At 52.2% G+C, this 27,940-nt stretch overlaps 1 protein-coding gene across 3 annotated transcripts; it reads left to right on the top strand.

Annotated features, from left to right (window-relative positions):
- Positions 1 to 7: 7 nt before the first annotated feature.
- On the top strand, positions 8 to 27,294 carry CDK12 (cyclin dependent kinase 12). 3 transcript variants are annotated; one of them, XM_064636924.1, is made up of 14 exons: positions 8 to 1,470; positions 6,662 to 7,543; positions 10,798 to 10,974; positions 11,929 to 12,068; positions 12,645 to 12,815; positions 13,598 to 13,787; positions 14,270 to 14,326; positions 14,803 to 14,904; positions 16,299 to 16,376; positions 17,102 to 17,218; positions 17,892 to 18,023; positions 18,954 to 19,168; positions 21,293 to 21,736; positions 23,953 to 27,294. In XM_064636924.1, the coding sequence occupies exons 1-14, from the start codon at positions 443 to 445 to the stop codon at positions 24,606 to 24,608; spliced, it is 4,389 nt and encodes a 1,462-aa protein (XP_064492994.1). In that variant the 5' UTR covers positions 8 to 442; the 3' UTR covers positions 24,609 to 27,294. The 3 variants fall into 3 exon arrangements, with proteins under 3 accessions (XP_064492994.1, XP_064492993.1, XP_064492995.1); XM_064636923.1 differs by having other exon boundaries at positions 23,926 to 27,294; XM_064636925.1 differs by lacking the exon at positions 23,953 to 27,294 and adding an exon at positions 22,437 to 22,938 and having other exon boundaries at positions 11 to 1,470.
- Positions 27,295 to 27,940: the final 646 nt, after the last annotated feature.

Here is a 27,940-nt window from a genome sequence, read left to right as displayed (position 1 = left end):
CCCGGTCGGCGCCGCTCCGGGTCGGGCAGCGCGCGGGGGCCGGGCCGGGCCGGGGGCGGCTGCGCCGGGACCCGCCCTTCGCCCGGGGACCCTCGCCCGGGGATCCGACACCGCCGCCCGACACCGCGGGGGGGGGAGGGCAGCGCTCCGGGGGCCCCCCCGGCACCGCCTCCCCGCGCGCCGGGCCTGGGCCCCCGCGGATGAGGCGGTGAGGCCGCGGCCCTTCCCCCGCCCCCTCCCGGGGCCTCCCTTCCCCTCCCGGGTCCCCCCTCCCTCCCCGTCCCTCCCGCCTCCGCCGGGGCCTCGCGGCCCGCTCCCCATGTAGGAGGGAGGGCCGAGGCCCCGGGGCGGGCGCGGAGGGAGTTTGAGGGAGTTTGAAGCCCGGGGGGGGTTCCCAGGAGTTCCCCTCGGCCGTTCCCGAGCGCAGCGGGGCAAGGAAGGAATGCCCAACCCGGAGAGACATGGGGGCAAGAAGGACGGCGGCGGCGGGGCCTCGCAGGCGGGCAGCTCCAACAGCAGGGAGAGGCACCGCGCGGGCTCCAGGCACAAGAGGCACAAATCCAGGCACTCCAAGGAGTCCCCGCTGGCGGCCCAGGAGGCAGCGGCGCCCCTGGGAGCCGTGATCAAGCCGCTGGTGGAGTACGACGACATCAGCTCGGACTCGGACACCTTCTCGGACGACGTGGCCCTGAGGCCGGACAGGAGGGACAGCGAGGACAGGAGGGAGCGCGGCGAGAGGGCGCAGAAGCACCGGCACCACCAGCACAAGCGGCTGCGGGAGCTGATGAAGAGCAAGCAGGCGGAGAAGGACAGGAAGCTGGAGAAGGGCCTGGAAGCCTCCAGCAGGTCCGCCAAGGAGAGGGTCTCGGGATCCTCCAAGAGGCTCCCGGAGAGCGACGAGCACCCCAAGGCTCCCTCCTCCAGGGGCGGCAACAAGGAGTCGCGCTCGGCCAAGGCGCACAAGGAGAAGTCCAGGAAGGAGCGGGAGCTCAAGTCCAGCCACAAGGAGCGCGGCAAGAGCCACCGCAAAAGGGACGCCCCCAAGAGCTACAAAACCCTCGACAGCCCCAAGCGCAAGTCGCGGAGCCCCCACAGGAAGTGGTCGGACAGCCCCAAGCTGGACGACAGCCCCTCGGGAGCCTCCTACGTGCAGGAGTACGAGCTGAGCCCGCCGCGCTCGCACACGTCCAGCACCTACGAGCCCTACAGGAAGAGCCCCGGCGGCTCCTCTCGCCGGCAGTCGCTCAGCCCGCCCTACAAGGAGCCCATGGGCTACCAGTCCAACGCCCGCTCGCCCAGCCCCTACAGCCGGCGGCAGCGCTCCGTGAGCCCCTACGCCCGCCGGCGCTCGTCCAGCTACGAGAGGGGCAGCGGCTCCTACAGCGGGAGGTCCCCGAGCCCCTACGGGCGCCGCCGCTCCAGCAGCCCCTTCGCCTCCAAGCGCTCCGTGAGCAGGAGCCCCATCGCCAGGTGCGTGTGATTCCCCCCTCCCGGCGGGTGGGAGAGGGCTGGGATGGGGATGGGAATGCCGAGGGTTAGCCTGTGAAGGGAATTACGGGAGAGGTGGGGCAGGAGGTTTTAGAAGGGGATGGAGCGATGGGATGAGCGGGAATGGGTTGGTATGGGAACAGTGGGGGTTTAGGTGGGATATTAGGAGAAAATTCCAGGGCCTCGTGTGTGTGTCTGAATCCCAGCGCTTGGAAAGCTCAGGTTTTGCCTCTTAAGAAGTTCAAGTGAAGAGAACTTGCAGGAAAGGTGGGGAAAGATTATTTCCAAGAACATGCAGTGGCAGGACAAGGGGGAGTGGACTCACATTGAAAGAGAGGAGGTTTAGGCTGGATATAGGAAGGAATTCCTCCCTGGGAGGGTGAGGAGGCCCTGGCCCAGGTTGCCCAGAGAAGCTGTGGCTGCCCCTGGATCCCTGGAAGTGTCCAAGGCCAGGCTGGACGGGGCTTGGAGCAACCTGGGCTGGTGGAAGGTGTCCCTGCCCATGGCAGGGGGTGGCACTGGATGGTTTTCAAGATCCTCTCCAACCCAAACCATTCCATGACTGGGATGGTTCCTCTTCCTCCCCACTGGTGCTGAGTTTGGCCATGGAGTGGTGTGTGTGGAGCTGCTGTGGTTGGGGTGCTGGCAATTCCCTTGGAATGGTGTCCACGCTTTGGGAAACGCCTCCGAGCGTGGCAGGAGGCAGCGTCCATGTTGGCTCTGGGCAGGGAGGCTGGATGAGCTCTGGGATTAAGTTACACCCACCTCTGGAGTGGCCTCTGGGCTCCGGAGCGGGATCTAAGGCGCTTTACCTGGTGGGAAGCTCAGCGGGGGGGAGCCTTTCACCCCTTTCTGGAAGCCTTTATCTGTTTACTCCATGTGGGAACCTGATCCCACTTCTCAGGAGGGCTCATTTTGGGTGGATTTTGCTCTTTCTGAACTGATTTGTCTTGTCTTTCCCCTTGGATCAGAGTTGGCCACGTGCAAACTCCATCTCTCAGCCTGAACTTTCTTTTCTCAGTTTCTTCCTTCCCTTCTGAAATCTGGGCATTCTGGAAGGGCGAGGAGCCAACCAGCTGGATTTTGGGTTAACTCTCATTTTTCCTTCCTCTTTTCTTTACTCCATAACTTTGCTGCAGAAGGAAACAATCACTTCAAGGTAGTTCTGTGTGTTTTATTTCAGATGTTCATTAATCATCCTGTTACATGGCCAACATTGATCCTTTTTTTTAATTTTTTTTTCCCCAGCTTTGGCCCGTGTTCAGTGAGTTTCCAGTTGTCACCATGGATGCTGTGGAGCTTTGGCTGGAGCTCCATGGCAATTCAGATGTGACCTGGAATGTAATGGCCATAGGAATGCTCAGCCCCTTGGTTGCTGCGCTGCATCCTCCAGATCAGCACTTCCCAAAGGCTCTTGGAATTTGGTCTTTGTCACTCAAACTTCCCTTCAAGAACGCTGCCTTCCATGGTGGACTTGCCTTTGTCCCTGCTGGGAGGCCTCTGTTGGTTTTACCCCCTGGAAGCTGTTATGTAAAATCTCTTTATTCCAGGCTGCTGCTCCCCTGCCCTGTTTTCTCTGTGTGCACCTGGGAGGCCCTCAGGGATAGGCCTGGAGGGTTTTCCCCTCCTTCCCCTCAATCCTTTTGGCTGCTCTTACACGTTATGTACTGATATTTGGAAGAGGAGGGCTGCAGTGGCAGGATGTGGCTATAAATTGATGTAATTGTGTGTTGTGGCACTTGAGAAGTGTCAGTTCAGCCCTAAGCAGGGAGAAACCCTTGGGAAGTGCAGTGGTATCCCAAGAGGTGTGTTTTCCCCTCAGGTTACTCCACTTCCCAGGAGAACCTGGAGCTGGTTGGTTGCTCCTGAGTTCTGAAATGGTTACGTTTTCCTGATTTTAAGGGAGCAACTTTGTGCTGCTTCCCTGAACTGACAGACCCACTTTTTAAGGACATCTTTGACTCAGTGGTGGACCCCAAACCAAAACAGGTTGCAAAGGTTATTCACTGTTTACACTCACCTTGTACTGAGGCAGCTGACTTAGGGCAGTGACTCTGTCATCCCTTCTCTTGGTTCCTGTGGAGGGGCTGGAATATTTTTGGGAGAGAAAACCTTTTTTTAACTGGCACACTCGGGCCCTGAACACCTGACTGTGGCTTACGTTCTTCAGGCTTTTCTGGGACACTCAGTTATTTCCACTGAGTGACAATATGAGGGTTTTTTGGTGCATTCTGCATTTCCTTTCATCTCCACGTCCAAAACACGGTGTTGGGGGACTGAATCCGTGTGCTGATTGGAGAAAATCCAGAGGGGCTGCACTTCCAGCAGCTGTGGAAAACAACTCTCTCTTCCCATCAAGCGGGAAACAAGGAGGATTTGGTCAGCAGGGAAAATAACAGATGTGCTTTGCCATTCTGTGTAGAAACTGTTGTTGTTGCAGCTAAAACAGGGAGATGGAATTCCAGAGTCCTCCAGCTTGCTGGAGGTGGGATGTGCTGGGTCCTCAGCTTAGTACTGAGTGTGAGTGAGCACATCCTGGGGTTTGGGGTTCTTGCCCGTGGTGAAAGGTCTTTGGGCATTCAAAAAATGAAGAAACAGAGCTTGTTTCCTGAGAAATTCCAGCAGTTGGGCTTCCCAGGTACCACTTCCCACTTTATTCTTGACTTCTGTTGTGGTTTGGAGCAGGTGAAACGTTTTGGTGCCTGCAGGTGTTCCTGGGAAGGTTGTTAGTGGGTGATGTGGGGCTTTGCCACCTGATTGCAGGTTCCCTCTGTAACACCCCTTAACCAGGGCCCTGCTCAGCATGAGGAGTCTGGAAGGTTCCAGCATTCCTGTCTCCAAAGGCCATTCCAGTCTTCTGCTTGTGTGAGTTAAATGAATCTCATAATGGTTTTTATTTGGATTTTTAGGTGAGGCATCACCCTCAGCTCTCTGTGAACTCTCAGTCCTCATGGTTGGTATCTTCCCTTTCTGGTTGCCAGTTCTAGAGGGACAACGAGGTGGTTTTTAATCCCAGGGCATTTTTATCCAGAAGATCTGCATTTGACACTGACTTGCCCCTTATCCATCCTGGATAGCCTTGGCAAAGCAAATAAGGTTGGAGTCCTCATTAATACACATTAAAGGGGTAAAAGTACTAATAAGTGGCTGCAGGCAAAGCCACAAAAAATCGTTCCAGAGGATGGAAAAGGTTCTCTTCCAAAAGCAAAACCTCCCTGTGCACCTTGTGTACCTTGTTGCATCTGTTTTGAGATACCCAGTGGTGAAAGGCCCCTCAGCAGGTGCTGTGGGTGTTGGGTGTTGGTGCTTTTGGGGCTGCTGATGGTCCAGTGATGGGAGGTGAGGCTTGTTGGAGTGGTGTGGAGCTGGGAAAGCAAGAAGGCTTCTGGATGTGGGGCCTTTTTCAGGTCTGACAAAGCAGCTGTAAACACCAGCCTGGAAAATGGGCTTGGAAATAACAGAGCTCTTTGTGTGATCAGGGTAGGTGATTGTTGTTAGTGAAGAGAAAACCTGGGCTGGTGGAAGGTGTCCTTCCTGGGACTGGATGGGCCTGAAGGTCCCTTCCAACCCATTCCATGGATTGGAGTAACTCCTGGGGGTTAATGGTGAGGGAGGGTGGGAAACAAGGAGCAGGGAATGGAGTCTTGCAGCACCTTAAACAGCCCATCCTGGAAGGATTGCAGGAGGGAATGCCAACCCCAAACTGTGGTCCCAGAGGGTTCATTAGGAATGTTTTCCTCAGCCCCAGATGTCTTGGAGCGTGGTGAAAAGGTAACTCTGCTCTCCCAGCTCCTGGTGGCAGGTGAGCTGTGTCCCAGATCATCAGTTCCCTAAAAAACCTTGGAAAAAGAGACGATCCTGAGGCGGAGCTCCTGGTGTGCTGAAGAGGCAAAACAGCTGAGTGGCTTTAGATCCTGCTTTTTCCTCCTTGTGGTTGTATGTTCATTTTGTGAGTTTAAAGGTGAGGACCTGCCTGCAGCCCTGGGGTTGTAGCAGTGAGAGAGAGGAATGCTGATCCTTGGAGCAGGGAGGGAAGGGGGTTCTGGTGAACCTCCCCCAGTCCCAGCTGCCCATCCTGGCAGGTGTTTGTGGTGACGAGCCAGGAGCTCTGTGTTACCTCAGCTCTCCAGTTTATTTTGCCAATATTGATTGTCTCGGGGTGATATTAATTTGTGTGGCCCTACAAAGAGTTCAGACCTCGTTGTTAGTTGTGTTCTGAGCGTGGTTACAGGCGATCCAGGGCTGCCTGCCTGTGTTTGGACCTGTTTGGGATGAGGTGTGTGTTTTATAGCTATTCTGGGACTGTGTTCTGAGAGAATTCCATGTTTTCCAAATATGCCCTGAGTAATCACGGAGTGTTGTGTCTATCACGGTATTTATAGGGTCTGCTCTCAGAATGTTTGGTTTTCCCCTGCCATTAAACCTTCTGTCTCAACATCCAATCCTAGTTCCTGCTGGAGTGGAGGAAGCGGTTCTGGTTTATCAGGAATTTTGACGTGGACTCTGGAAGTTCTAGTTTCCACTTCCATTTTATTTTTTTCATCCAGTTTCCCCATCAGTCTCCCCTGAGCTGGTGGTGGCTGCTCCCTCCTGAGCAGGTTCAGCCTGATGGTGTGAGGTGTTCCCCACCTTGCTTCACTCACAGCACAGGTTTTCTGTGATTGTTCCTTCATAAACACATGACTTAGAGCCCATTTGTTGTAGAGGAAGACCAAGACCTCAGAAAAATTGCTGGTTTATTTTTTCATTTCTCCCAAATCACACTGTGCAGTAAAAGAACCAGGGGGGGAAATGAGCTCGAAGTGTGTGATTTCCTGAGACAGATTTGCTCTTGTTTTATCCACTGTTTCCTTTAAAGTGGTACCTGATTCCTGTGAAAGATTCCCAGACTGCCAGCTCATCCTCTGGACTGAGGTCTCCTGTTGGCTCCATGATCTCCTCTTTTCCTTGGGGATTGTCCAGCCTTGGTCCTTGGTTTCTGTGTTACCGGTGAGGGTTGTCCTGGCCCAGGAAGGTGTGAAACTGCTCCTGATTGACTCAATAAACCCCTTTCAGCAGCTTTAATCTCTCCTGACAGGTGTTGAGGACCCTCTGACCTGCCCAAGCCCGGGTTCAGTTGTTGGTGAGTAGCTCAGAGTTTGACAGAAGCTTCCTTTCGCGTCTCTCTCCCCAGGAAGTCGGTGAAGTCCCGGAGCCGCAGCCCTGGATACTCAAGACACTCATCTCACAGCAAAAAGCAGAGGTCTGGGTCCCGCAGCCGCCATTCCAGCATCTCCCCCACGAGGCTCCCGCTGAACTCCAGCCTGGGAGCAGAGCTCAGCAGGAAGAAGAAGGAGCGAGCGGCCGCGGCAGCAGCTGCGGCCAAGGTGGACGGGAAGGAGGCGAAGGGCTCCCCGGTGTTCCTGGCCAGGAAGGAGAACAGCCTGGCCGAGCTGAAGGAGGCCGGGCCGGAGTCTAAAAAGGCCACCAAAATTGTTAAGCTGGAGAAGGCCCCGCCAGACCCCGAGTCAGTGAACTTACTGCACACCAACGCCGAGCCCAAGGGCCCCGCGGAGCCGGCGAGGGCCCGGCCGGAGGAGAACGCGGAGCGCAAACATCCCGCGCCGGCTCGGGACTCCAAACCCTCGGGAACAAAGGACTCGAAGCCCGGAGCGGCGGCGGAGGACCTGGTATCTCCAAAGGAGACAGACACAGCGGAGAAGGAGATCCCACCCCCCCTGCCCTCAATCAAGTCCCCCCCTCCACCCCTGCCCACCACCACCCCTCCACCTCCGACTCCGCCGCTGCCGCCTTTGCCTCCGTCTCCCGCCGTCCCGCCTTTGCCTCCAGCCCAAGTGACTCCTGTCCAGGCCCCTCCTCCAGCCCCAACATCTTTGCCATCCTCCTCCCACCCAAGGACGTCTACTTTATCCTCTCAGGTGAACTCCCAGTCCTCTGTGCAGGTGGCTGCAAAAACCCAAGTGTCTGTGACGGCTGCTATCCCACACCTGAAAACTTCCACCTTGCCTCCGCTTCCGCTGCCCCCTATTTTAGTTGGGGAAGATGACTTGGATAGGTAAGGTCACAGCAGAGCACCCCCTTTGCATTGAAATAACGAGGGGTTTGAGGGGAGTTTGGCAGCTGGGAGCTTCCCCTGCAGGGTACAACTGTCGCTGGGATAGCTGTGTTATCCCAGGGCCACTCCAGGTGTTGGCCCTGGCAGGTTTCTGTGGAGAGTTTGGTGATCCCACGCAGGTAGTTACCTCTTATCCCTGTGGGAAACAGGAGTTTGGCTGCTGCTTAGTAAAGGTTTCCCCTCTTTGGTCATGTTTACTGCAGGAATGGAACGTGGCTCTGGGATTTTGCACCTCTTTGTGTTGCAGCTGTTTGCACAGACTCACTTTTTAAAATTGCTGGGTTTTTTGTTTAATTCCTCCAAAACTTGTACTTAAGGAACAGGGAAGAGCTTAACACTTCCAATCCAGGGACACAAACCAGAGCTTTTTCTGTTCCCAGTTCACCAACCATGCAGGTCATGCCCATGGGTAAAACCAGCACTGGTTGAACTTAAGCATTGTCTTAATTATTGAGTCATTAATACAGTCCTTTATTGCTTGAGAAGTAGGTATTGTTTAAAAATGAGTGAAACTACACCTACTTCAACTTGATTTCCTGTCATTCCTGATCAAAACATGCAGACTTGGCTCTGTCCTGGAACTGGAGCTCTGGCTGGGCTGGGGGTGGTCATGGCTTCTGTGATGGACTCGTCTGGAAAACCTCGTTGTGGGGCTTTTATTTTTGGTGGGAGGAAAAGGGGAAAGGAGCAGAATAACCAAAATGGAGATGGAAAAGAAGAAACCCAGATATTTATATTTTCTTTCTCTCCCTTCTAGCTGTTGGTGTGTTGTAGTGCTGTTAACTCCAGGTCATAAGTGATATATATTTATTCTTTTTCCTACTTGACTCGCTTAGCCTGTAGTTCCCTAAAAACTTCTGTGTATTCCCAGCTTGGTTTTGGGCAGTCAGCTTCTGACTCGATACAAAATCACCCTGTGGTGAAGTGAACTCCTTGTGTTCCATATTCTGATTATTGAATTGATTTTCGTGGGTTATCCTGGCATTGATGCCAACCAGGGAAATGTTCTCTCTGCCACCAACCTAAACATGAGGCTCCCATGTGGTTGTTGCCCTCCCTGAGCTGTGTGATGTTGTTCAGCAACTGAGTTTAAATGTCTCTGTGATCAGCAAGAGCTTTGAGCAGATTTTCCCAACCCAAATGCCAGTCAGAGCAAATCCTGCTGCTCCATTCCCTCATTTCCAAACCCAGAAGTTGTCCTGCAAATCTCTATTGTGGTTGTTTTTTTTTTTTCAGCCCCTTACACCCAGAGCTCTTTTTTACCCCCCAGGTGTGGCTTAGTTTTGTTTTATCCCTGACCTCAGGGCTGGGGGTGATGAGGGGGACGGAGCAAAGCTCAGTAAGTGGCTTTATGTGACTTTTTCCCAATTAAAGGGTGGGAAATCCTGCTCATTTTGCTGAGTCTGGTGGCAGTTCCATATGGCCCCAGCTGGGCAGAATCTCCCCCTTAACCAACTGCCTTCCTATTTACGGGCAAAACTTTCTGAGCTGGACTTTTTGTTGTCCTTGCTGAGCCTGGGGAATGTTCCAGCCCCGAGCACAGAGTTGGAAAAGGGCTTGGAAGTGTCCAAGCACAAAAAGCACCTCGTTCAATTAGAGGCTCTTTAACCTCTCCAGACTTAGAACCTCCTGCAATGCTTTCAGACCTCACAGCAAACCCTGGGGATTCACCAGGAGAGCAGGAAAAGCTGTTTAGGAGGAAGTGGCACAAACTCTGTGTGGGTTTGGTGTCGTGCTCCAAAGGGGCAGAGCTGGTGTGGCTTCCTGGGAACATCTGGCTGAGTGATCACAGCACCAGCCTGGTTACAAGCACAGATCCAGTGCTGCCTTTTTAGGGTTGGCATCCCTGCTGTTTTAGGGGAGAAAGGAGCTCCAAGGAGTCTTTGTTGGCCTGTCTGTGCTCACCCTTTCTAATTCCTGTGCTCGGGCAGCTCCGAAGGGTCTGTTTGGTTTCCTGGCTCTCAGAGATGTTCTGGGGCAACTGAACTTCCAGTGACCCAGTGCTGGCCTGCAAGTAGGAAACTGAGCACGGATAATGGCAAAAGAATGGGAATTTTTTGGGAGAAGGGGCCTCTTGAAAGGCCAGGCACTGCAGGTTGACCCTGTGGACACACCTTCACCCACCAAGGTCTTGGAGAGAAGTGGCTTTTGAGGGGTGTCTGGAAAAAGGCTGAGCCTTTGAGACGTGGTTTGGTGGTGAATATGACAGTGTTGATGGTTTGACTTGATCTTAGAGGGCTTTTCCAGTTAAACAATTCCATTATTTTTTATATAGATATTTAAATACTGTTATTCTGCTCCTCAGGAGTTTGCAGTCAATGGGAGCTGAGTTTTAGCCTGTCCAGCTCTCCCACTTCAGGTGTTTCTTGTCTTCCTCCTTCCTTAACTTGGTTTCACAAGAGATTGTCATGCAGATTAGGCAGAGTCTAATAAAATAATTGGGAAAATGACCTACTTCCATCAGTTCATCTGTGCTGAAGTGTCAGAGCTGATGGTGCTGACAAACACCAAACCTGCTCCTGCCCTAAAAACACGCCTGGGAAGGTTGTTTGGATCTCTTCATCTTTTTATGGTGAAGCAGAGGATTCCTGACTGTTCAAACCCAGGAATTCTCCTTGCTGAGGACACGAGAGACAAAGTGGGTTCTTTCTGCTCACGTGACTCTTTCCAGTCTGAACCAAACTTCTGATGCCACTGGGAACTGGATTTAAAAAAAATCAACTCTTGGTGTCTCAGCAGCATTCAGGAGTTAAAGCCACATTTCAGTCCCTGGTATGAAGTTAAAAGTTGCTCATGGAGAGAGGTCTAGCTCTGGGTCTGTATTTCTGGCAGGCCTTACCAAGTCATGCATTTAATTTCGTGATGATAAGTGAAGTAAATAGGGGAAGTAAAGCTCAGAAAGTGGGTTCTGACTGATGCTCTGAGCTGTCTTATGGGAAGCTCCAAGTGATTACTGATTTGTGCAGATGGAGCAAGTCCCAGTGCAGAGCTGTGTGTTTATTTAATGCCATGTTCAACTCTCACACTTTTCTCTCCTGTTGCACGGGCACTCGAAATTTTAAAGCTGTTTTATTTTATACTTGGCCCGTGCTAATTCTGACACTTCTGGTTGTCAACCAGAGCTGTTGTCCTGCAGCAGCTTTTTCCCTGTGTCGAGTCTGACTCCTGTGTTGTATTAACTTTCCGGAGTTTAGTCCAAAGGAGATTCTTCCTCCGAAACCTGTGAAGAAGGACAGAGAGCAGAGACCACGCCACTTACTCACGGACCTCCCGCTCCCCCCGGAGCTCCCCGGGGGGGACCCATCTCCTCCCGACTCCCCAGAACCAAAGGCAGCCACACCACCTCAGCAACCCTTCAAAAAGAGACCAAAGTAAGCCTGGCTTTGTTTTTTTTTGGTTGGTTTTTTTTTTGTGTTTTTTTTCCCTCTTTATTGAGGGAAGTGAAATGGGGAGGAGACAAGTTCCTATTTCTGTGTTTTCTTGTATAAACACCATTTCCTGTGGGTTGTTTCATATGTGGACCCTCATTTATTTGAGGATTAGTGGCAGAAGTTGCTGGAGTGTGCCATGTTCAATCTCCAGCCACATCTACCCCAAAAGCTCTTTAATCTTTAATTCAGCTGTGCCCACAGCCCTGAGAAACCTCCTTGTGAGCACCCCTGTGTAAAGCTCGTGGTGCCTTTAGAAGTTGGTCATTCCAGATAGGAGATGTCCATGTTTTCTTGATGCATTTCATGATTGAAGTGTTGATGATGGAACTGCCCTGGCACAGGTTGCCCAGAGAAGCTGTGGCTGCCCCTGGATCCCTGGAAGTGTCCAAGGCCAGGTTGGACAGGGCTTGGAGCAACCTGGGATACTGGAAGGTGTCCCTGCCCATGGCAGGGGATGGGACTGGCTGGGCTTTTAAAGACCCTTTCCAATCCAAACCATTCCACAATTCCACGATTCCATGTTCCAGGCACAGAGAACTTCCCCTGATAACAGAGTTCAAGCAGTTGTTGAGGCAGCAAACTCTCTTAGTGTTCTGTACAGAGCATTACACTGCCTTAGAAATAAAAATCAAATATCCAGCATCTTGTGAAATAGCCCAAACATTAATTTCTGTCCTACTGTAGCATAATAATGCTCTCCAGGATAATATTCCTGCACAGCAGTGCCTGGAGTAGTTGGGATTTTACAGCAGAATTCACCGAACTGTCCCAAACATTCAAATCCTTGGGAGTGCAAGGCCAGCATTGCTGAGCTTTGCCTTTGGGGTTTGGGGGTCAGTTCAGCAGTCAGGCAGGTGACACTGGGGTGTCTCACAGGCCTGTTCCCTCTCCCAGAATCTGTTGTCCTCGGTATGGGGAGAGGAGACAGACGGAAAGCGACTGGGGGAAGCGCTGTGTGGACAAGTTTGACATCATTGGGATTATCGGAGAGGGGACCTATGGGCAGGTCTACAAAGCCAAGGACAAGGACACAGGTAAGGCTGGAGAGTGGCTCCAGGTGAATTCCACCTTTGGAAGCCCCTGTTGCTGTGGGTGTGCTCAACAGCCGTGGTGTGGCTGGTTGGTGACCGATACCTGTAGAACTAGAAATGGCTCCTGGAATAGGCACTTCCAGAGGGCTGGAAGAACAGGAGCTCTGAAATCCTGAGTTAGTGCCCAGCTTCCCACTCTGCCTGTGAGATCCTGTGCCCTGGGTGTGTGGTTTGACCCCTGGTCAGGTGGTTGTGGCAACCACAGGTGCCAATTAAACCTCTGCCTTTTAGGTGGGCCCGTGTCAGACTTGATTGTAGCAGAGAATAGTGGGAAATTCCAGGGTAAATGTGTGTTCCCCTGTGTGAGTTCCTGCTGGAGCAGCTTAGGAGGAGCACAGGTGTCACCAGTCCAAGCGTGATAACTCCTGGCAGAGCAATTTAACTGAATTTAGGGGGGTAACTAAAGCTGCCTCCACCGCCCTTGGTGGGTGTTGGTGCTCGTGGCTCCTTCCAGCTTCCCTGGAGCCCTGGGGAGGGCTGGTGAGGAGGGCAGGGTGTGACCCAGGTGTGCCTTGGCAGGTGAGCTGGTGGCCCTGAAGAAGGTGCGCCTGGACAACGAGAAGGAGGGATTTCCCATCACGGCCATCCGGGAGATCAAGATCCTGCGGCAGCTCATCCACCGCAGCGTCGTCAACATGAAGGAGATCGTCACGGACAAACAAGATGCACTGGATTTCAAGAAGGACAAAGGTACCTGGTTGCTCCAGGTGGGGGTTTTCCAGCAGCCACAGACGTGGTGCAACCCATTGGTTTAGTGCAAAACTCAAAATCTGAGCTCTGGAGTGGCTTTGGTTTGGGTTTTTTTTTTGTTTTTTTGTGTTCCTCCTTTATAAGCAGTTCCAGGGAGTTTGGCAGCTGGGCTCGGCCTTTCCTCAAAGGATAGATCCCAGTTACAGTGAGTTGTTGCACTAGAGGGATGACTTCATTCCTGCAGAGTCACAGATGAACAGGCTTTAACAAAAAAAGGCCTTTACAGGGTCACTTCTAACACTGATTAGTGGCAACAAACTTTATCAATAGTGTGAGAAGTCTTGTGTCCTCCATCACCGTGGAAGGAGGGTGTTTTATAATCCCACTGGCTCTTGTCTGGGACCTTTTCTTCCATGAGAGAGAAGGGAGCAACACAAACATGAGTTCAAACCATGCATAGCAGGTATCTCCTCAACAAACTCTCCTGAAGGGAAATAACCAAAGCAGGTGGGTAAATGTGGCCAGGATTTCAGAGGAATTTATTTGGAGTGCACATTTAATTTCAGATGTCAGCTTGGAGGGGCTACTTAGTTGTTTTGGGGTTGTTTTTTAACCCCTTAGGGAGGGAAAAAAAAGTCATGTAGGACCTTTAAGCCCTAAACATCCCAAGACTGGTAAAGACAAAAGTGCACAGAAAAGACTGTTTCAACAACTGAATCTACTTTTGTTCCTCCTTTTTTTGTGTCTCTGTTCTTCAATCATTTCTTTGTTTCTTATCCCAGGTGCCTTTTACCTTGTGTTTGAGTACATGGACCATGACCTAATGGGGCTGCTAGAATCTGGCTTGGTACATTTCTCAGAGGACCATATCAAGTCTTTCATGAAACAGTTAATGGAGGGTCTGGACTATTGTCACAAAAAGAACTTCCTTCATCGAGACATTAAGTGCTCCAACATCTTACTGAACAACAGGTAACCTGGGGGTGGATCCACCTCTCTCCAAGCTCTTCCCTGTGCTCTCCCTGAGAGGACACATCGTCCTCACCTTGGCTGTGCTCGGGGGCAGGAGGTGTGGGATAATCCTGTCCATAGTTCCAACCCCATGGCTGGATATCCACCTCAAGAATTCCTCTAGGATATTGGCCCAGTGGGAAGGGTTTGTGGTAGAGATGACACTGAATTATTGCTTCTTTTTTTTTTTTTTTTACATTTCTTTGAAGCATTAAATCTGATCTGGGAAACTCAGCCTGGCATATCCAGCAGTGGTTCCTGCAGACGTGGCTCTGGGAGGCCCTTCTGCTCCATGGGGGGTTTCCTTACCCTTGGACTGGGGTTTAACCAGGAGCAAGGCTCTGATCCTGCTGGGTCCCTTCCAGCTCAGTGGGTTCTGTGATTTATCTGCTTGACTCCTGCTGGGATTCAAACCAGGGCCTGGTTTTTTTTGTCTCTTCCAGTGGGCAAATCAAACTCGCAGATTTTGGACTCGCCCGACTCTACAGCTCGGAGGAGAGGTGAGGAGGGGACAGGGTGGGCACAGCTGGGTGGGCTCCTTTCCCCTGAACATCCACGGGATCCCTGCGCTTGGAAGTCCTGAGAAATGATTCCCAGTGTATCATCCAGCTCCAGCTGTTGGACAGACACGCTCCTGGCAGCCATTAATAACTTCTCATTGTAAAACCAGATGATGAGGAGCCAAAACATCTTCTCTGTTTGCCTTGGAGCTTGTTTGGCTCCCAGATCAGCCACTACTCAGTGATGGCAGCACATTCAGCCTCCTGAGGGGCAGGAATTCAGTCTTGGGTACCTCCAACTGGAGTCCTGAGCCCTGTAAAACCCGTGGTACCTCCTCTTCCCTTAACTCAGGGAAGTGGAGGCACCTGCAGTGCCCCTGCTGCTGCTGAACTCTGCAGCTGGGCAGTGAAAACAAACGGGTTTGAAGGGTTTTGTGGCTCCTGCCATCAGTTTCTGTTTGTGCTTTGCCTTCCAGCCGGCCCTACACCAACAAAGTGATCACCCTGTGGTACCGACCCCCGGAGCTGCTGCTGGGGGAGGAGCGTTACACCCCTGCCATCGACGTGTGGAGCTGTGGGTGAGTGACCTCGGGAGCATTTCCCGTGGAATCTGAGCTCGTTCCTGCAGCTGGATCTGTCCCAGCCATGCACAGGGTTCTGAGAAAAAAAAAGTTTTTTAAAAATACCGTTTTAAATGTAAAATGTTTTATATTCACATTAAAAATACTTAAACTAGATTTAAATTTATTATTAATAATAATACTAAAATTTAAGTGTATACTACTATTATTAATGGAATATGTTTGTATTTAAAATACTATATTTAAATTATATATTAAATTATATATTATATGAGTATATATTATATTATATAATTATATATTATTTATATAAATTATCTATAATATATTATATTAAATTATCTATTATATGTATATTTTATATGTATATATGTGTATATATGTATATATATAATATAATATATGTATATATGATATAATATATATTATATAAAAATATATATATTATATATAATATATATTTATAAAATATACATTTTTATATATAATATATATGTATATTATATATTTTATATATTTATATATTATATATTTTTTTATATAATATTTTTTTTATATAATATATTTTTTTATATAATATATTTTTTTATATAATATATTTTTTTATATAATATATTTTTTTATATTATATATTTTTTTATATAATATATATTTATATATTATATATTTTATATATGTTATATATATATATATAATTTTTGGAGGGGGGCTGGATTGCCCAAAATAGGAACACTTCCCATTGGGATATTCACAGCTGAACTTCAGCAGAGCTTAGAACACAAACAGAGGGTTGTGAAAGCCAGCAATTAATCCTGATTCCTGCTGGGAATTCTGGCAGGGAGGTCCAGTTGCTGCTCAGTGTCCTGTGCCATGAGAGGGGTTGTCCCTGTCCCAGCAGCCAGAGGTCTGTGTCCCCCTCAGCTGCTCCTGGCACTGATTCCTGGTGGCTTGAGGGATGTCGAGGCCTGAAGGAGTCAGAGCTGTGCCCTCCCTCCTCCTCCTCTTTCCCAGCTGTGTGGCCACACAAGTCCATGTCCCAGGACACCCAGGTTGGGGCAGCTGAGGATGGTTTGGGGCAGCACAGTGAGGTCTGAAAGCTGAACCTGGAGGAAACGAGATCCCTGGTTCTTCTTCCTTGTCACATGGACACACCCCCCTTTCCCTGCAAAGAGTTAACACGTCAAGGGCTTCCTGCATTAAGCAGCCCCTTGCAGGGAGGTGATTCCCCAGGAGCCCAGCACGGGGGTTCTGTACACACAGGTCAGTCTGTCAGTGCTCAACTACAAGCCCTGATGCAAATCACCCTCCTCGGGCAAAGCAGAAACCCGGCGCTGTTCAAACGCTCCTCCCAAGGGTTTGCTGTCGTGACCTCTTGCTTTTCCTCTTTCCAGCTGTATCCTCGGGGAACTGTTTACAAAGAAGCCTATTTTTCAAGCCAATCTGGAACTGGCTCAGCTTGAATTAATCAGGTAAAGCGTTGCACATGCATGTCTATGAGAGGAGGCACTGCAGGAGCTGCTCGTGCACACAGGCCGTGTGTTAGAGGAGCCCTTGTTCTCTCCCCCTGCCTGCAAAATAGGGCCAGAAATGCCTGGAACTGCAAGTGGGAATAGTCAGGTGTCCACACCCCCATCAGGTGTGTGTGGCTTTTCATTTATGTGCCCACTGTGAGCTGAGTACAAAAATCATGAACCTAAATTACATCTCATGCTGAAAATTAGAATCACAGACTGGTTTGTGTTGGGAGGGGCCTTAAATCTCATCCAGTCCCACCCCCTGCCACAGGCAGGGACATCTTCCACTAGCCCAGGTTGCTCCAAGCCCCATCCAGCCTGGCCTTGGACACTTCCAGGGATCCAGGGGCAGCCACAGCTTCTCTGGGCAACCTGTGCCAGGGCCTCCCCACCTGTTAGTAAAGATAATAAAAGTTAGTAAATCTTTAAAATTTAAAGTAAGAAATTTTAAAAATGTTAACATTTACAGTAAGAAAAAGAAAAATTCACTGTGTGGGTGGTTTATGAGCTCAAGCTCAGCATTCCCCTCTTCCTGATACCTCCTTCCTTTAACACCCCACCGAGGTGTGCCCAGCCCTTGGTCATTGCTGCAGTGAGTTGCTTGGGAAGGAGCTTTTCTCTGGGGTTGGGGGCTCTTCCCCTGTGTGCCACCTGCCTGACCCTGCTCTCCTGCCTCCCAGCCGGCTCTGTGGGAGCCCCTGCCCAGCTGTGTGGCCAGATGTGATCAAGCTGCCCTACTTCAACACTATGAAGCCCAAGAAGCAATACCGCCGGCGCCTGCGCGAGGAGTTCTCCTTGTGAGTGGCCTGGGGGGCCTGGGGGGGGTCATGGCCTCTGTGACTCCCCTCTTCTCCTCTGGATGTGGTTTGTGGAGCTTCTTTCCCCCTGGGGAAGGCTGGGATGGGGTCACTGTGCCCTCCCTCAGCACCTGATGTGGCTCAGGTGCCTTCGGAGGGATTCCCTTGGGAGCACCCTTGGCAGTGGGGTATTCTCATGGTCTGACTTCAGGGAAATGTTCTCTGGGGGAGAGTCTAATTGTGGGATAACCCTGTGGGATTTGTAACCCAGTTGCTTTTCATAAATGGCAAAAATTAAAGTGAAAATATCGTGGAATATCCTGAGCTGGAAGGGACCCTCAAGGATCATCCAATCCAGCTCCTGGTCCTGCCCAGGACACCCCAACAATCCCCCCACGTCCCCAGAGCATTGTCCAAACACTCCCTGAGCTCTGGCAGCCTTGGGGCCGTGCCCACTGCCCTGGGGAGCCTGGTCAGTGCCCAACCACCCTCTGGGGGAAGAACCTTTCCCTGAGATCCAACCTGACCCTCCCTGACACAGCCCCAGCTGCTGCATCACGAGGAATAAACTTTGGCTGTGTGGATTCCTCTCAGGCCTGAGGGGTCTCTCTCTGGAAGTGGCTTCTCCACGTGTTCCCCCTTGACTCCTCTGTGTTTCCCACTCTCTCCCCAGCATTCCCTCGTCTGCTCTGGACCTGCTGGACCACATGCTGACTCTGGACCCTGGCAAACGCTGCACAGCAGAGCAGGCCCTGCACAGTGACTTCCTGAAGGACGTTGACCTCAGCAAAATGGCACCTCCAGAGTAAGTCCCAGCTGCCACAGCCGTGGGCTCTCTGCTGGAGGGGAGGAGACCCTCCCTGCTGGAGGGATTTTTTTCAGTCAAAATTATGATTTCTGGGCTCTTTTCTCTACTCTGCCCTGGCATTTTGTCTTGTGGTTGAGCAAGTCACTCTTCCTGTGCTGTTAGATTTCTGCCTGATAACAGGCTGGTTTTATGAAGCCCAGTTTAATGCTTGTGAGATGCTCTAAAACTCTGTTGGAAGTTGTGCAAGAGTGGGTTGTAGCACATCCCTGTCTCTGTGCTATGGAGAACCAGTCAGGCCTCATTAAGGCTGTGTGTTAATTGAGTGGAAGAGTTGAACAGTGTCACACTGTAGCAATTTCCTCCCACTCCAGTCAAGCAGATGATAAAACTCTGGCAGATCTGTGTGCAAGTACAGCCACAAAATTCCTGTTTCCTTCAGAGTTCCTCAAGGCAGGGCCTTCCTTAAATCCCCCAGACCCTCAGAGCTTGGTGGACTTGCCCTCACTGGGGTTTGTGTGAGATCCCAGGCCACTCAGGGATGAGATCCCAGTGCAAATTATTTCCCTGTAATTAGGCTGCCTTTCCTGTTTCCAGGACTTGCCCCTTGTTGGTTTGGCTGCAGTCAGGGGAACGTCATGGAATGGGTTGGGTTGGGAGGGAGCTTTAAGTCCATGGGCAGGGCCACCTTCCACTAGGCCAGGTCCAACCCTGCCCAGCCTGGCCTTGAGCAGGGCCAAGGACAGGAGTTCAAGTGTTCAAACCAGGTCCAACCTGGCCTTGGACACTCCCAGGGGCGGGGCAGCCGCAGCTTCACTGGAAGCACATCCCCTGCGCTTCTCTTAGGGCTCTAACAACCTTTCCCTGTGGGTTTTGGGGATTCCCCTGGTTTCCCAGGGGTGTTTCTCACTGCCCAGTGTTGCCTTGCAGCCTCCCCCACTGGCAGGATTGCCACGAGCTGTGGAGCAAGAAGCGCCGGCGGCAGCGGCAGAGCGGGGTGGCCGTGGAGGAGCCTCCGGTGGCAAAAGTTTCTCGGAAAGAAACTACCTCTGTTACAAGCACAGACACTGTGAAAAACAACAGCAGTCCTGTGCCCCCCCAGCCTGCCCAGCTCAAAGCAGAGCCTGGGGCTGCAGATGCAGTAGGTCAGTGCCCACTTTGCTCTGGAAAAGGCTCCCGGTGTGTTCCCTCCCTGGGTGTGGGAGGTTTGTGTCTGGTTTTCGAGCCTGTCTGGTTCTTTCACCTCTGTTTCTGCAGAAAGGGCATTCCAGACTCTCCCTGTCCTCGTTTCTTTTATTCCCTTTTTTTTTTTTTTCTCCCCTCTCTCTGCTGTGGAGGCACAGAGGGTTCTGTCTGGTCTTCAGAAGTCACTGATGAGCCGAGTGTGAATTTGTTCTGAGCTGTGTTATTAGTTCTAAAAGAGGCTGAATGATGAAAGGAGTCACTGAGTCACTTAAGCCAGGGAGGGAACAGATCATAGGCTGGAAGGTGCAGCCACATCCAGGAGCTGAAGTTTGATCTTGTTGATCAAGTTATATAAAGATTAGGTGTGGGGTATATGCAAAAATGTACATTATCACACTTAATTGCAGAAAAGGTCGTCAAGACTTGCAGGACCAGAACTTGTGCACTGTGACCAACCCGTGACCAACCTTCCTGTGCCTAGAAAATAGTTGGAGGGGAAGGTATTTTGATTCCTGGGAATGTGGAGTTACACAAAGCTGCCCTGATTGTTCTGTGGAAGCCTTATAAAAACCCAGATATGGGGGCTAAAGCTTCCTTTGTGTCCAGTGCTGTGCTGACAAGTAATGAGGAAGACAGTTCTTGCTCCAGGGAATGCACAATCCATGTGTTCAGTGAAACATGGCAGATGGACAAAAGGTGGTGCTTGGATTAACAAACAGCTGGGAAAAGAGTGTCACGTTCCTCGTCCCCCACCAGCAAGAGGAGCTCCAGTTTAAGCTTCTAAAACCAAACCTTGGCATCATTATTCCCAAAAAGTTCCAACATCAGTGTCAGTGTGAAGGGGCACCCTTGTCACTTGTCACTCCAGTGGGCTGCAGAGGGAGGTGGTGCCACTCCAGGGATGTATTTTAGGATAACCTGGATCCTTGCAGGCCAGGACAGAACCCTGTGATCCCAGGCCAGGAATTGCCTTCTGCTTGACCTAATTCCTTCTGCTGTGTCACTGAACACACCCTTCCTGCATCCCAGACTGCAGCTTGGCTCCATCCTGGGAAACCTGCTTCCCAGGGCAGGAGGGGGTGACTGATCCATGGGGACATGGGGAGGGGCTGAGCTGCTGTGATTGCCCTGATGTGGGTTTGGGGCTTCCATCCTCATCAACGTGGTATCCTTGGGATGCCCTGGCTTCCCAAACCCAGGAATGGGGAGGTTTGGCTCAGCTGAGCTGGGTTTTGGCAGCAGCCCCGTGTGCAGTGGTGTTTGGGAGGTTGGAGGGGCAGTGAGGCAGCAGCAGCTCTGTGGGTGCAGTGTGTGCCCAGCACCACGGGGTGCTGCTGCCGTGCCGTGGGAATCCCAGCAGGATATCCTGAAACCCTCCTCCTGGAGCCTCCCTGCCTTGCCCCAGACTGGGGATGTGGAGAAAGGGGTGTTCAGTGCCACGGGGATGTAGAGAAGGGATGTTCCTGGCTGTGGGACACAGAGAAGGGGTGTTCAGTGCTGTGGGGTGTGGGGAAGGAGGATTCCTTGCTGTGGGATGCAGATCATGGCTGTGGAACGTGGGGAATGGCTGTGGGGTGTGGGGAAGGAGGATTCCTTGCTGTGAGATGCAGATCTTGGCTGTGGGACGTGGGGAAGGACTGTGGGATGTGTGGAAGGAGGATTCCTTGCTGTGGGATGTGGATCATGGCTGTGGGATGTATGGAAGGAGGATTCCTTGCTGTGGGATGTGGATCATGGCTGTGGGATGTATGGAAGGAGGATTCCTTGCTGTGGGATGTGGATCATGGCTGTGGGACATGGAGAAGGGCTGCTCACTGCTGTGGGACAGGGGGAAAGGGGTGTTAGTGCTGTGGGATGTGTGGAAGGAGGATTCCTTGCTGTGGGATGTGGATCATGGCTGTGGGATGTATGGAAGGAGGATTCCTTGCTGTAGGATGTGAATCATGGCTGTGGGACGTGGAGAAGGGCTGCTCACTGCTGTGGGACGTGGGGAAGGGGTGTCCATTTCCACAAGCAGTGCCAGGACCCCAAAGCCCCCCCGGCAGTGACGCTCCCCTCTCGTCCCCTCCCGGGGTGTCCCGCAGGCCTCGGGGACATCACGCAGCAGCTGAACCAGAGCGAGCTGGCCGTGCTCCTGAACCTGCTGCAGAGCCAGACCGACCTGAGCGTGCCGCAGATGGCCCAGCTCCTGAACGTGCACTCGAACCCCGAGATGCAGCAGCAGCTGGAGGCCCTCAACCAGTCCATCACGGCGCTGACCGAGGCCACGGCGCAGCACCACGAGCCCCCGGCGGCGCCGCCAGAGGAAGCCATAGAGGAGCCCCCTCCGGAGGTGCCGGAGGAGCAGCAGACTCCGGACGCAGCCAGCGCTCAGGGAGACATGCAGAACGTGCTGGCGGTTCTGCTGAGTCAGCTCATGAAGAGCCAGGAGCCCGGGATCCCAGCCCTGGAGGAGAGCAACGGGGAGAAGAGCAGCGAGCAGCGGGCGCCCCGGAAAACCCCGACGAGGCACCCGGAGGAGAGCTCAGGTAAATAAATAAAACCTCACGTGTTTGAGGAGTTGGAGCGTCCCAGGGAGCGGGATAGGTCTGGTTTCCAGGAGGAATGAGAGCTTGGAGCGTTGGGGGAGGGAAGAGGGAAGGGGATGGGTAGAATGTGCTCAGACCTCAGGTTTCAAAGTGCCCCCCTCCCTGCGGTGAGTGCTGGGCTGCTCAGGAGGTTTGAACTGCAAACATTCACTCTAAAATCCTTTAGTGCTCCACTGTGAATGGGTCAGTGAAGATTAATTAAAGGTTTGGGGGTTTGCCCAAAAATGAAAGGGAAGTCTGGAGGGTCGGTTCTTCTCAACCCACCCCCAGCCAGCAGTTGGCACATCCAGGGAGGGGGTTTTTTTTGCACAGGAATCTCTGTGGGTTTTCCCATCTTATTGATCTCCCCAAGTGTTTTTCACCGTGCCCTTCCTGCCCTCTCGAGAATAAAAACAAATAAATAAACACGCAGAGATGATTTTTAAAGGAACTGAAAAGCTGGTGAGTGCTGAAGGGAGAGGGATAAGTGGCAGTTGTGAGATAAAACCAGGTCAGTTTTGAAGCCCCGAAATCCAGCTTCTCATAGTGAGAGAGTTTAAGAGCAGCAGTTGTGTCGGTGAAGTCTCGGATTTCCTTGCCAAAGGTGAGTGTAAATGATTCTCCATGTCTCTTGTTTCTGTTGATTTTCTGAATTTATTAGCCACAGCCTGTGACGACCTCACCCAGTTGTAGAAGCGCCTCCTGGGTTTGTCTCAGACTCTCCGGGGAGCCTGTTTTGGCCCGATCCCACCTCCTGCAATGTAGCTGAACGTGCTGTGTTCTCGTGCCTTCAACACCCGCCCACCACGAGCCAGTTGTGATCGTGCTTTTTATTTTTTTTTTTATTATTTTTTTTTTTTCTGTTGTTGTTGCCCTAGTCCTGGAAGATAACTAGGTTACTGTAGAGCAGATGGAATTCCATGCCGTTGTTCTCTGTTGATAACTCTTTTGGAATGAATTGCTGTCCCCAAATCAGCTTGGCTTTACAAATTTACCTGAAGATTGTTTGTTGGTTTTTTTTTTTTCTTTTGTTTTGTTTTTGTTTTTTTTTTTCTCCTGGATTTCAATACAATCTAGTTTTCAAAGTGGACTGATGGATACGGGTGGAGGGGTGGTCCTGGAAGACTACTGGTTTTCACAATAAAGTTTGACCTTTTTAATAACCAGTTTTGCCAGTGATTTGAGGATGTGATTCCAACAAGGTGTCTGTGGCCTCTGTAATTCCTTCACCTGTGGGTGAGGGGCAGGAGGCAGCTCAGGTGTGTTGCTCCAGAGAGGAGTCAGGGCTGGTTTTGGGAGCGGAGCAGGTCGTGTTCCTTGGGGAGCCACATCCTCCCCTCTGTGGTGTCACCTGTGGTGTCACTCACACGTGTGGCACTGCCTCAGGGGAGAGTCAGGGCTGTGCTCCCCTCTCCCACCTCCCAGACAGGCCCATTTGTGCTCCCTCTGCCTCAGGGGCTGTGCCAGAGCAGTGAGAGCTGGGGGGGACCGGGGCCTGATGGAGCTTTGTTCTTGCCAGGAGGGGCTTGAAACAAGTCCTGATTGGAAACAAATCCTGATTTTTGGGGGGAAATAAGGGAGAGAGGGGCAGGGGGGAGGAAGAAGCAAAAGGTTTTTCTTATGCTCAGGCCACTCTGTGCAAATATTTGGGGGGTGAGATTGTTTTGGATCTCTTGTGTTGGAAAGGTTGGGAAGCAGGGCTGGGGCTGGTGGGAGGGGGCAGGAACGGGTGTCCTGCTCCCCGTGGGATGCTGTGGGAGCAGTGAGGAGCTGGACTCTGTGTGGTTGGGCTTGGCTTTGTGTCTGTCTAATCCAACACATCCTGGCCACGCTCCGGAGCCGGGCGGCTCCTCGTCCCTCCGGCTTTGGGGAGCGCGGGGCTGGCGTGTGGCTCCTCGTGTGGCTCCACATCCACCTTTTTATCCAGGAGCGGGAATTCCCTCCCCGGTGCCCCAGGTGTTTTAGGACAGCTGTTGCTGTGGGGCCTTTTGGGTGACAATGTTAATGAACACATTGCCCTGATCTCCCACCCAGGAGCCTTAAAACTCTCCCTCCGCCTCTTCCCGGCAGGGATCAGTTTGGTTTGCTTGTGAAATGTCTTTGTGTGTGTGTGTTTGAAACGGTGTTTAAAAGGAGTCACCCTTCCACAGCGTGTCCTCCTGGCATTGTCCCTCCAGAGAAGAGACCCCCCGAGCCCCCCGGACCGCCGCCGCCTCCTCCCGTGCCCGAAGGGGATCTCTCCGGAGCAGCCCAGGAGTTGAATCCGGCCGTGACGGCTGCGCTGCTCCAGCTCCTTTCCCAGCAGGACACGGAGCTGCCCGGCCACGCCACGCAGGAGCCCCCGGCCCCGAGGGACTACGGCCGCTCCCACCCCTCCAGGACTTACAGCGCCGACGGCTCCGAGGGGGGATTCGGTGCCGAGGAGCCGAACTCGGGCCAGACGCTTCTAGAACCTTCTGCCCAGCCCCTGGGGAAAAGCAGGACCTTCTTGGGCTCCGTGAGCCACCTCGGGGAGACCAGCAACTACCAGGGCACGGGATCGGTGCAGTTCCCAGGGGACCAGGACCTGCGTTTCGCCAGAGTCCCCGTCGGCCTCCACTCGCTCGGGCAATCCTTCGGCAAATCCGAGGGGAGCAACAACACGCTGGGACACCCCGAGGCCAAAATCCAGAGCTACGGCGAGTTGGGGCCGGGAACGGCCGGTTCCAGCGGGGCAGGGACAGGTCCCAGCTGGGGAGCCCCCACCCAGGCACCGTCTTCCTACGGGAAGGCGTTCCGAGGGCCTGGCAGAGTGCCTCCGAGGGGGGGCCGGGGCCGGGGGGTTCCCTACTGAGCATTCCCGGGCCCCCCTCCCTCCTTGCCTCTCCTCCTTCAGCCACAGGACTCGGTTTCCTTTGGTTCTTTGGCCAGAGCAAGGTCTTGTCCACATTTCAGCTGCTGCAGAGCCCCCCCCGTGCATCCCTCCCTCCTCCCTTCCCTCGGGATGTGCCGCAGGGTCCCGCCGGGGCCGGACCCTCCCGCGCTGGGTTAGTGACAAAAACAGTCCCAGGCTGAGCCAGGGGAGGGGGGGGATTGATGGAAAAATAGGAATGAGAGGAAGAAGGAACTGAAATAAAAAAAAGAAAAGCTGTTTCCCCGTGGTCAGGGAGGGCTGGGGGGAGGCTGCTTCCCAAAGCGATTATTTTTTTGTTTGTTTGTTTATTTTCCCAATTTCCTTAACAAAAAAAAAAAAAAGGAAAAAAACAAATTGAAAGGGGAATATTTTGATGCAGAGGCACCTGGAGGGGTTATCCCAGCGGTGGGGGCCCTGGATGTGACAGTGGTTGTGCTCAATTTATCCAATGTTGTTTTCTTTCCATAAGGCCTCTGGTTTTCCCTCTGCTCCGGGGCCAGATCCTGCCCCCTGTGACAGCAGCCTTAGTACACTGATTTTTTTGGGAAGGATCTCTGAGGGTTGGATCCCTCCTGCTGTAACTTTGCAGTGGGAATTGTCTTATTTTTCCTGGTTTTTTTATTATTTTTTTTTTAAGAGCCGAGGTGAACACCTCCCTGAAAAAAAATGGGGATTTCTGTCACTTGTAACTTCCAGAACACTGAAAGAATTAAAAAAAGGAGACAAAAATCTTAACTCCTGGTGGGATTTGCCACCAGATGGGAGTGATTTGCCCCCGGAATCCTGGGCTGGTGCTGCCCACCCTGCCAAGGTTGGTCACGTCTCAGCCCTGTGAGGTTTTTTCCAGGTGTTCCTGTATCATTTCTATCAGCATATTTCTATTTTTGTTGTTGTCAAGGAAGTATTTACGATGAGTTTTTCTCCTCCAGCGGGCCCTTGCGCTGTTCATTTCAATGAGACTTAAAAAAGAGATGAATAAAACAAAGGTACCTATTTATCAGCTTTTTTTTTTTGTTTCTGAGTAGGCCTTTCCTATGGAAAACATTGAATTTTAGAGCCAACAGTTCTGGAGTGTTAAAGGAGGAGGGGGGGAACCTGGGGGGGGCCTTGCTACTAACAGGATTTAATTTCTTTTTATACAGAGAGAGAGAAATTTAAATAAATGCACCTCAGTAGGTGATGCTTCTCCACCTGGGGGAATCCTGCCTTACCCAGCTCTGCCGTGGGAGGAAGGAGGGGAGAGAAAAGTCAATAGAAATGGATATATTTTGGTTTTATTTGCCTGGGCTGAGGAGCTGAGTTGCTGAATCCCCACTGTCAATCTGTGGGGATTTTTTTGGTGGCTTTTTTTGTTTGGTTTTTTTTTTTTAATTGTTAGTTCACCCTGATGTGCAGAGAGGAAAAAAGAGAAGTTCTGTGAGACACACAGTGCACTGAACCCACCAGGCACCTCTCAAGGGGGGGAATTTCCCTGTTTTCCCCTTCCCTGGCTCCTGCCAGCTCTTGGTGCTGTGGAGCTGCTGCTGCTTTTGTTCTTCCTTCCCAATCCCATCCAATTTGGAAGGAAAAGTCGTGTTCCTGTGCCCGAGCCCTCTTGGGGAGTGGAGGCCTATTTATTGTCTTTCCAAATTGGCACATTCCCAGGAAAAGCTGCTGGGAATGAGCCCCCTCCTCGGTGCCAGTGTCATCCTGGCCTTGGGGTCCCAGTTTAGGGCTCACTGGTCCCAGTTTGGGGCTCACTGGTCCCAGTTCTGGGTGTTTGTGTCAGTTTGGGGTGGTTGGTCCCAGGTCAGGGTGGTCTCTCCCAGCTGGGAGAGCTGTGTCCCCCCTCCCCATGGGGCCACTGCCACTGCTCCCTGTTCCAGCAGGGGCTGGGAAGGGGCTGGGGGGGCTCCTTTTCCCTGTCCCACCCCCAGCCAGGGACAGACATTCCAGGTGTCTGTTCCCTGCATTTGCCCTCTGTCCCCAGGGGGCTCTGGGCTCCTGCAGGAGCTGGTTCCACCATTCCCTTCTCCAAACCCCCTCAACCCCCCAGGAGGACACACAATTCCAGCTCCACTGGCTCTTCCTAACTGGTCCCAGCACGAGCCTTTCACTCCCTGCCAGGGCCATGGGAGCAGGGGAGGCTGGGGGTGTCCAGCCTGGCCAGGTCATGGGGGCTGTGGGGCCACTCCTGTCCCCCACCACCTCTTTTCCTTTTATTTTTCCCCTCTATTTTTAATTTTTACCTTTTTTTTTCTGTTTTTCTCCAAACGCTCTGCACAAAGAAGACAAAAGGATTTTCTGGTTTTGGAGGGGGATTTTTTTGCATTTAAAAGGATTTAAGCCTCAGTGCAGGTTACAGAAATGGGGGGAGGGGGGTGGCAGCTCCCTCCTCCTTCCCCCCATCCCGGTTTTGGGGTCAATCCGACATCTCTCCCACTGTAGCAATTCCCAGCAGAGAAGCCTCTGGTCACACTCTGACTGTACCTCTCCCGAGTTTCCTTTGGAGACCGAGCGCGCCTTTTTTCGGTTGTACCTTTGTCTCTGTACAGATATTTTGTAATATATTAAAATCTTTTTTCTTTTCAGTTTATAAAAACGGAGAAGTGGAGATTGGAAAAATTAAATATTTCCTGTTACTGTATCTCTCCTTGGTTGCCTTTTGCTTCCCCCCTGTAGCCTTTGGAGTCGCACGGTAACTGTTTTCCTTGGGAAAAAAAAAAAAAACAACACGCCTTTTCTTCCTTGTTCCTGCCCTCCTGGGGAGGGTGGTGGGATTTGGCATTGCCAGCTCCTGTCAGCCCCCAAATTCCACTCTGCTAATTAAGATCCAAGCCCTCGTTAGCCCCGGGGTCTCATCCCACTCAGAGGGGTGTTGTGGGTGATGCCCGAGCTGGAGCAGGGGATGGTTTGGTTCAGGTGGGAGTAAAGAAGGAGGAAACCTGGAGCTGAGGGGAAGGTGGGAGAGGGAAGGATTGAGGTTAAGGTTTGCCTCCCAGCCTTCTCCCAGCTCCTGGCAGCCCCTTGGGCAGTGGAGAGGAGCCAGGGGTGCCCGGAGGGGATGGATTCTGCTCCATCCCTGAGCCATGAGGGCACACACATGGAGCTGTGGCCTAGTCCTCCATCCCTCCCTCCACAGCAATCCCTCCCTGCTCTTTCTCTGTGCTGGTCCCAGCCCCAGCCTGGCTCCCGGAGGGGGTTTTGCCCCAGTCCTCCTGCCCTGGACAGGAATTTGGGATGGCAGGAGCCCCGTGGGCAGGCGCTGCTCTGTGTCCCCAGCATCGGCTCCT

This window comes from Pseudopipra pipra, chromosome 26, assembly GCF_036250125.1.
Source record: "Pseudopipra pipra isolate bDixPip1 chromosome 26, bDixPip1.hap1, whole genome shotgun sequence".
NCBI classification, from domain to species: Eukaryota; Metazoa; Chordata; class Aves; order Passeriformes; family Pipridae; genus Pseudopipra; species Pseudopipra pipra.
This window is presented reverse-complemented; position numbering and strand designations above follow the sequence as displayed.

Coding starts and splice junctions, on each gene's coding strand:
- CDK12 (XM_064636923.1), top strand. CDS start 443: ATGCCCAACCCGGAGAGACATGGGGGCAAGAAGGACGGCGGCGGCGGG. Junction 14,327..14,802: donor CTCTACAGCTCGGAGGAGAG/GTGAGGAGGGGA, acceptor TTTGCCTTCCAG/CCGGCCCTACACCAACAAAG. Junction 21,737..23,925: donor GCACCCGGAGGAGAGCTCAG/GTAAATAAATAA, acceptor ACCCTTCCACAG/CGTGTCCTCCTGGCATTGTC.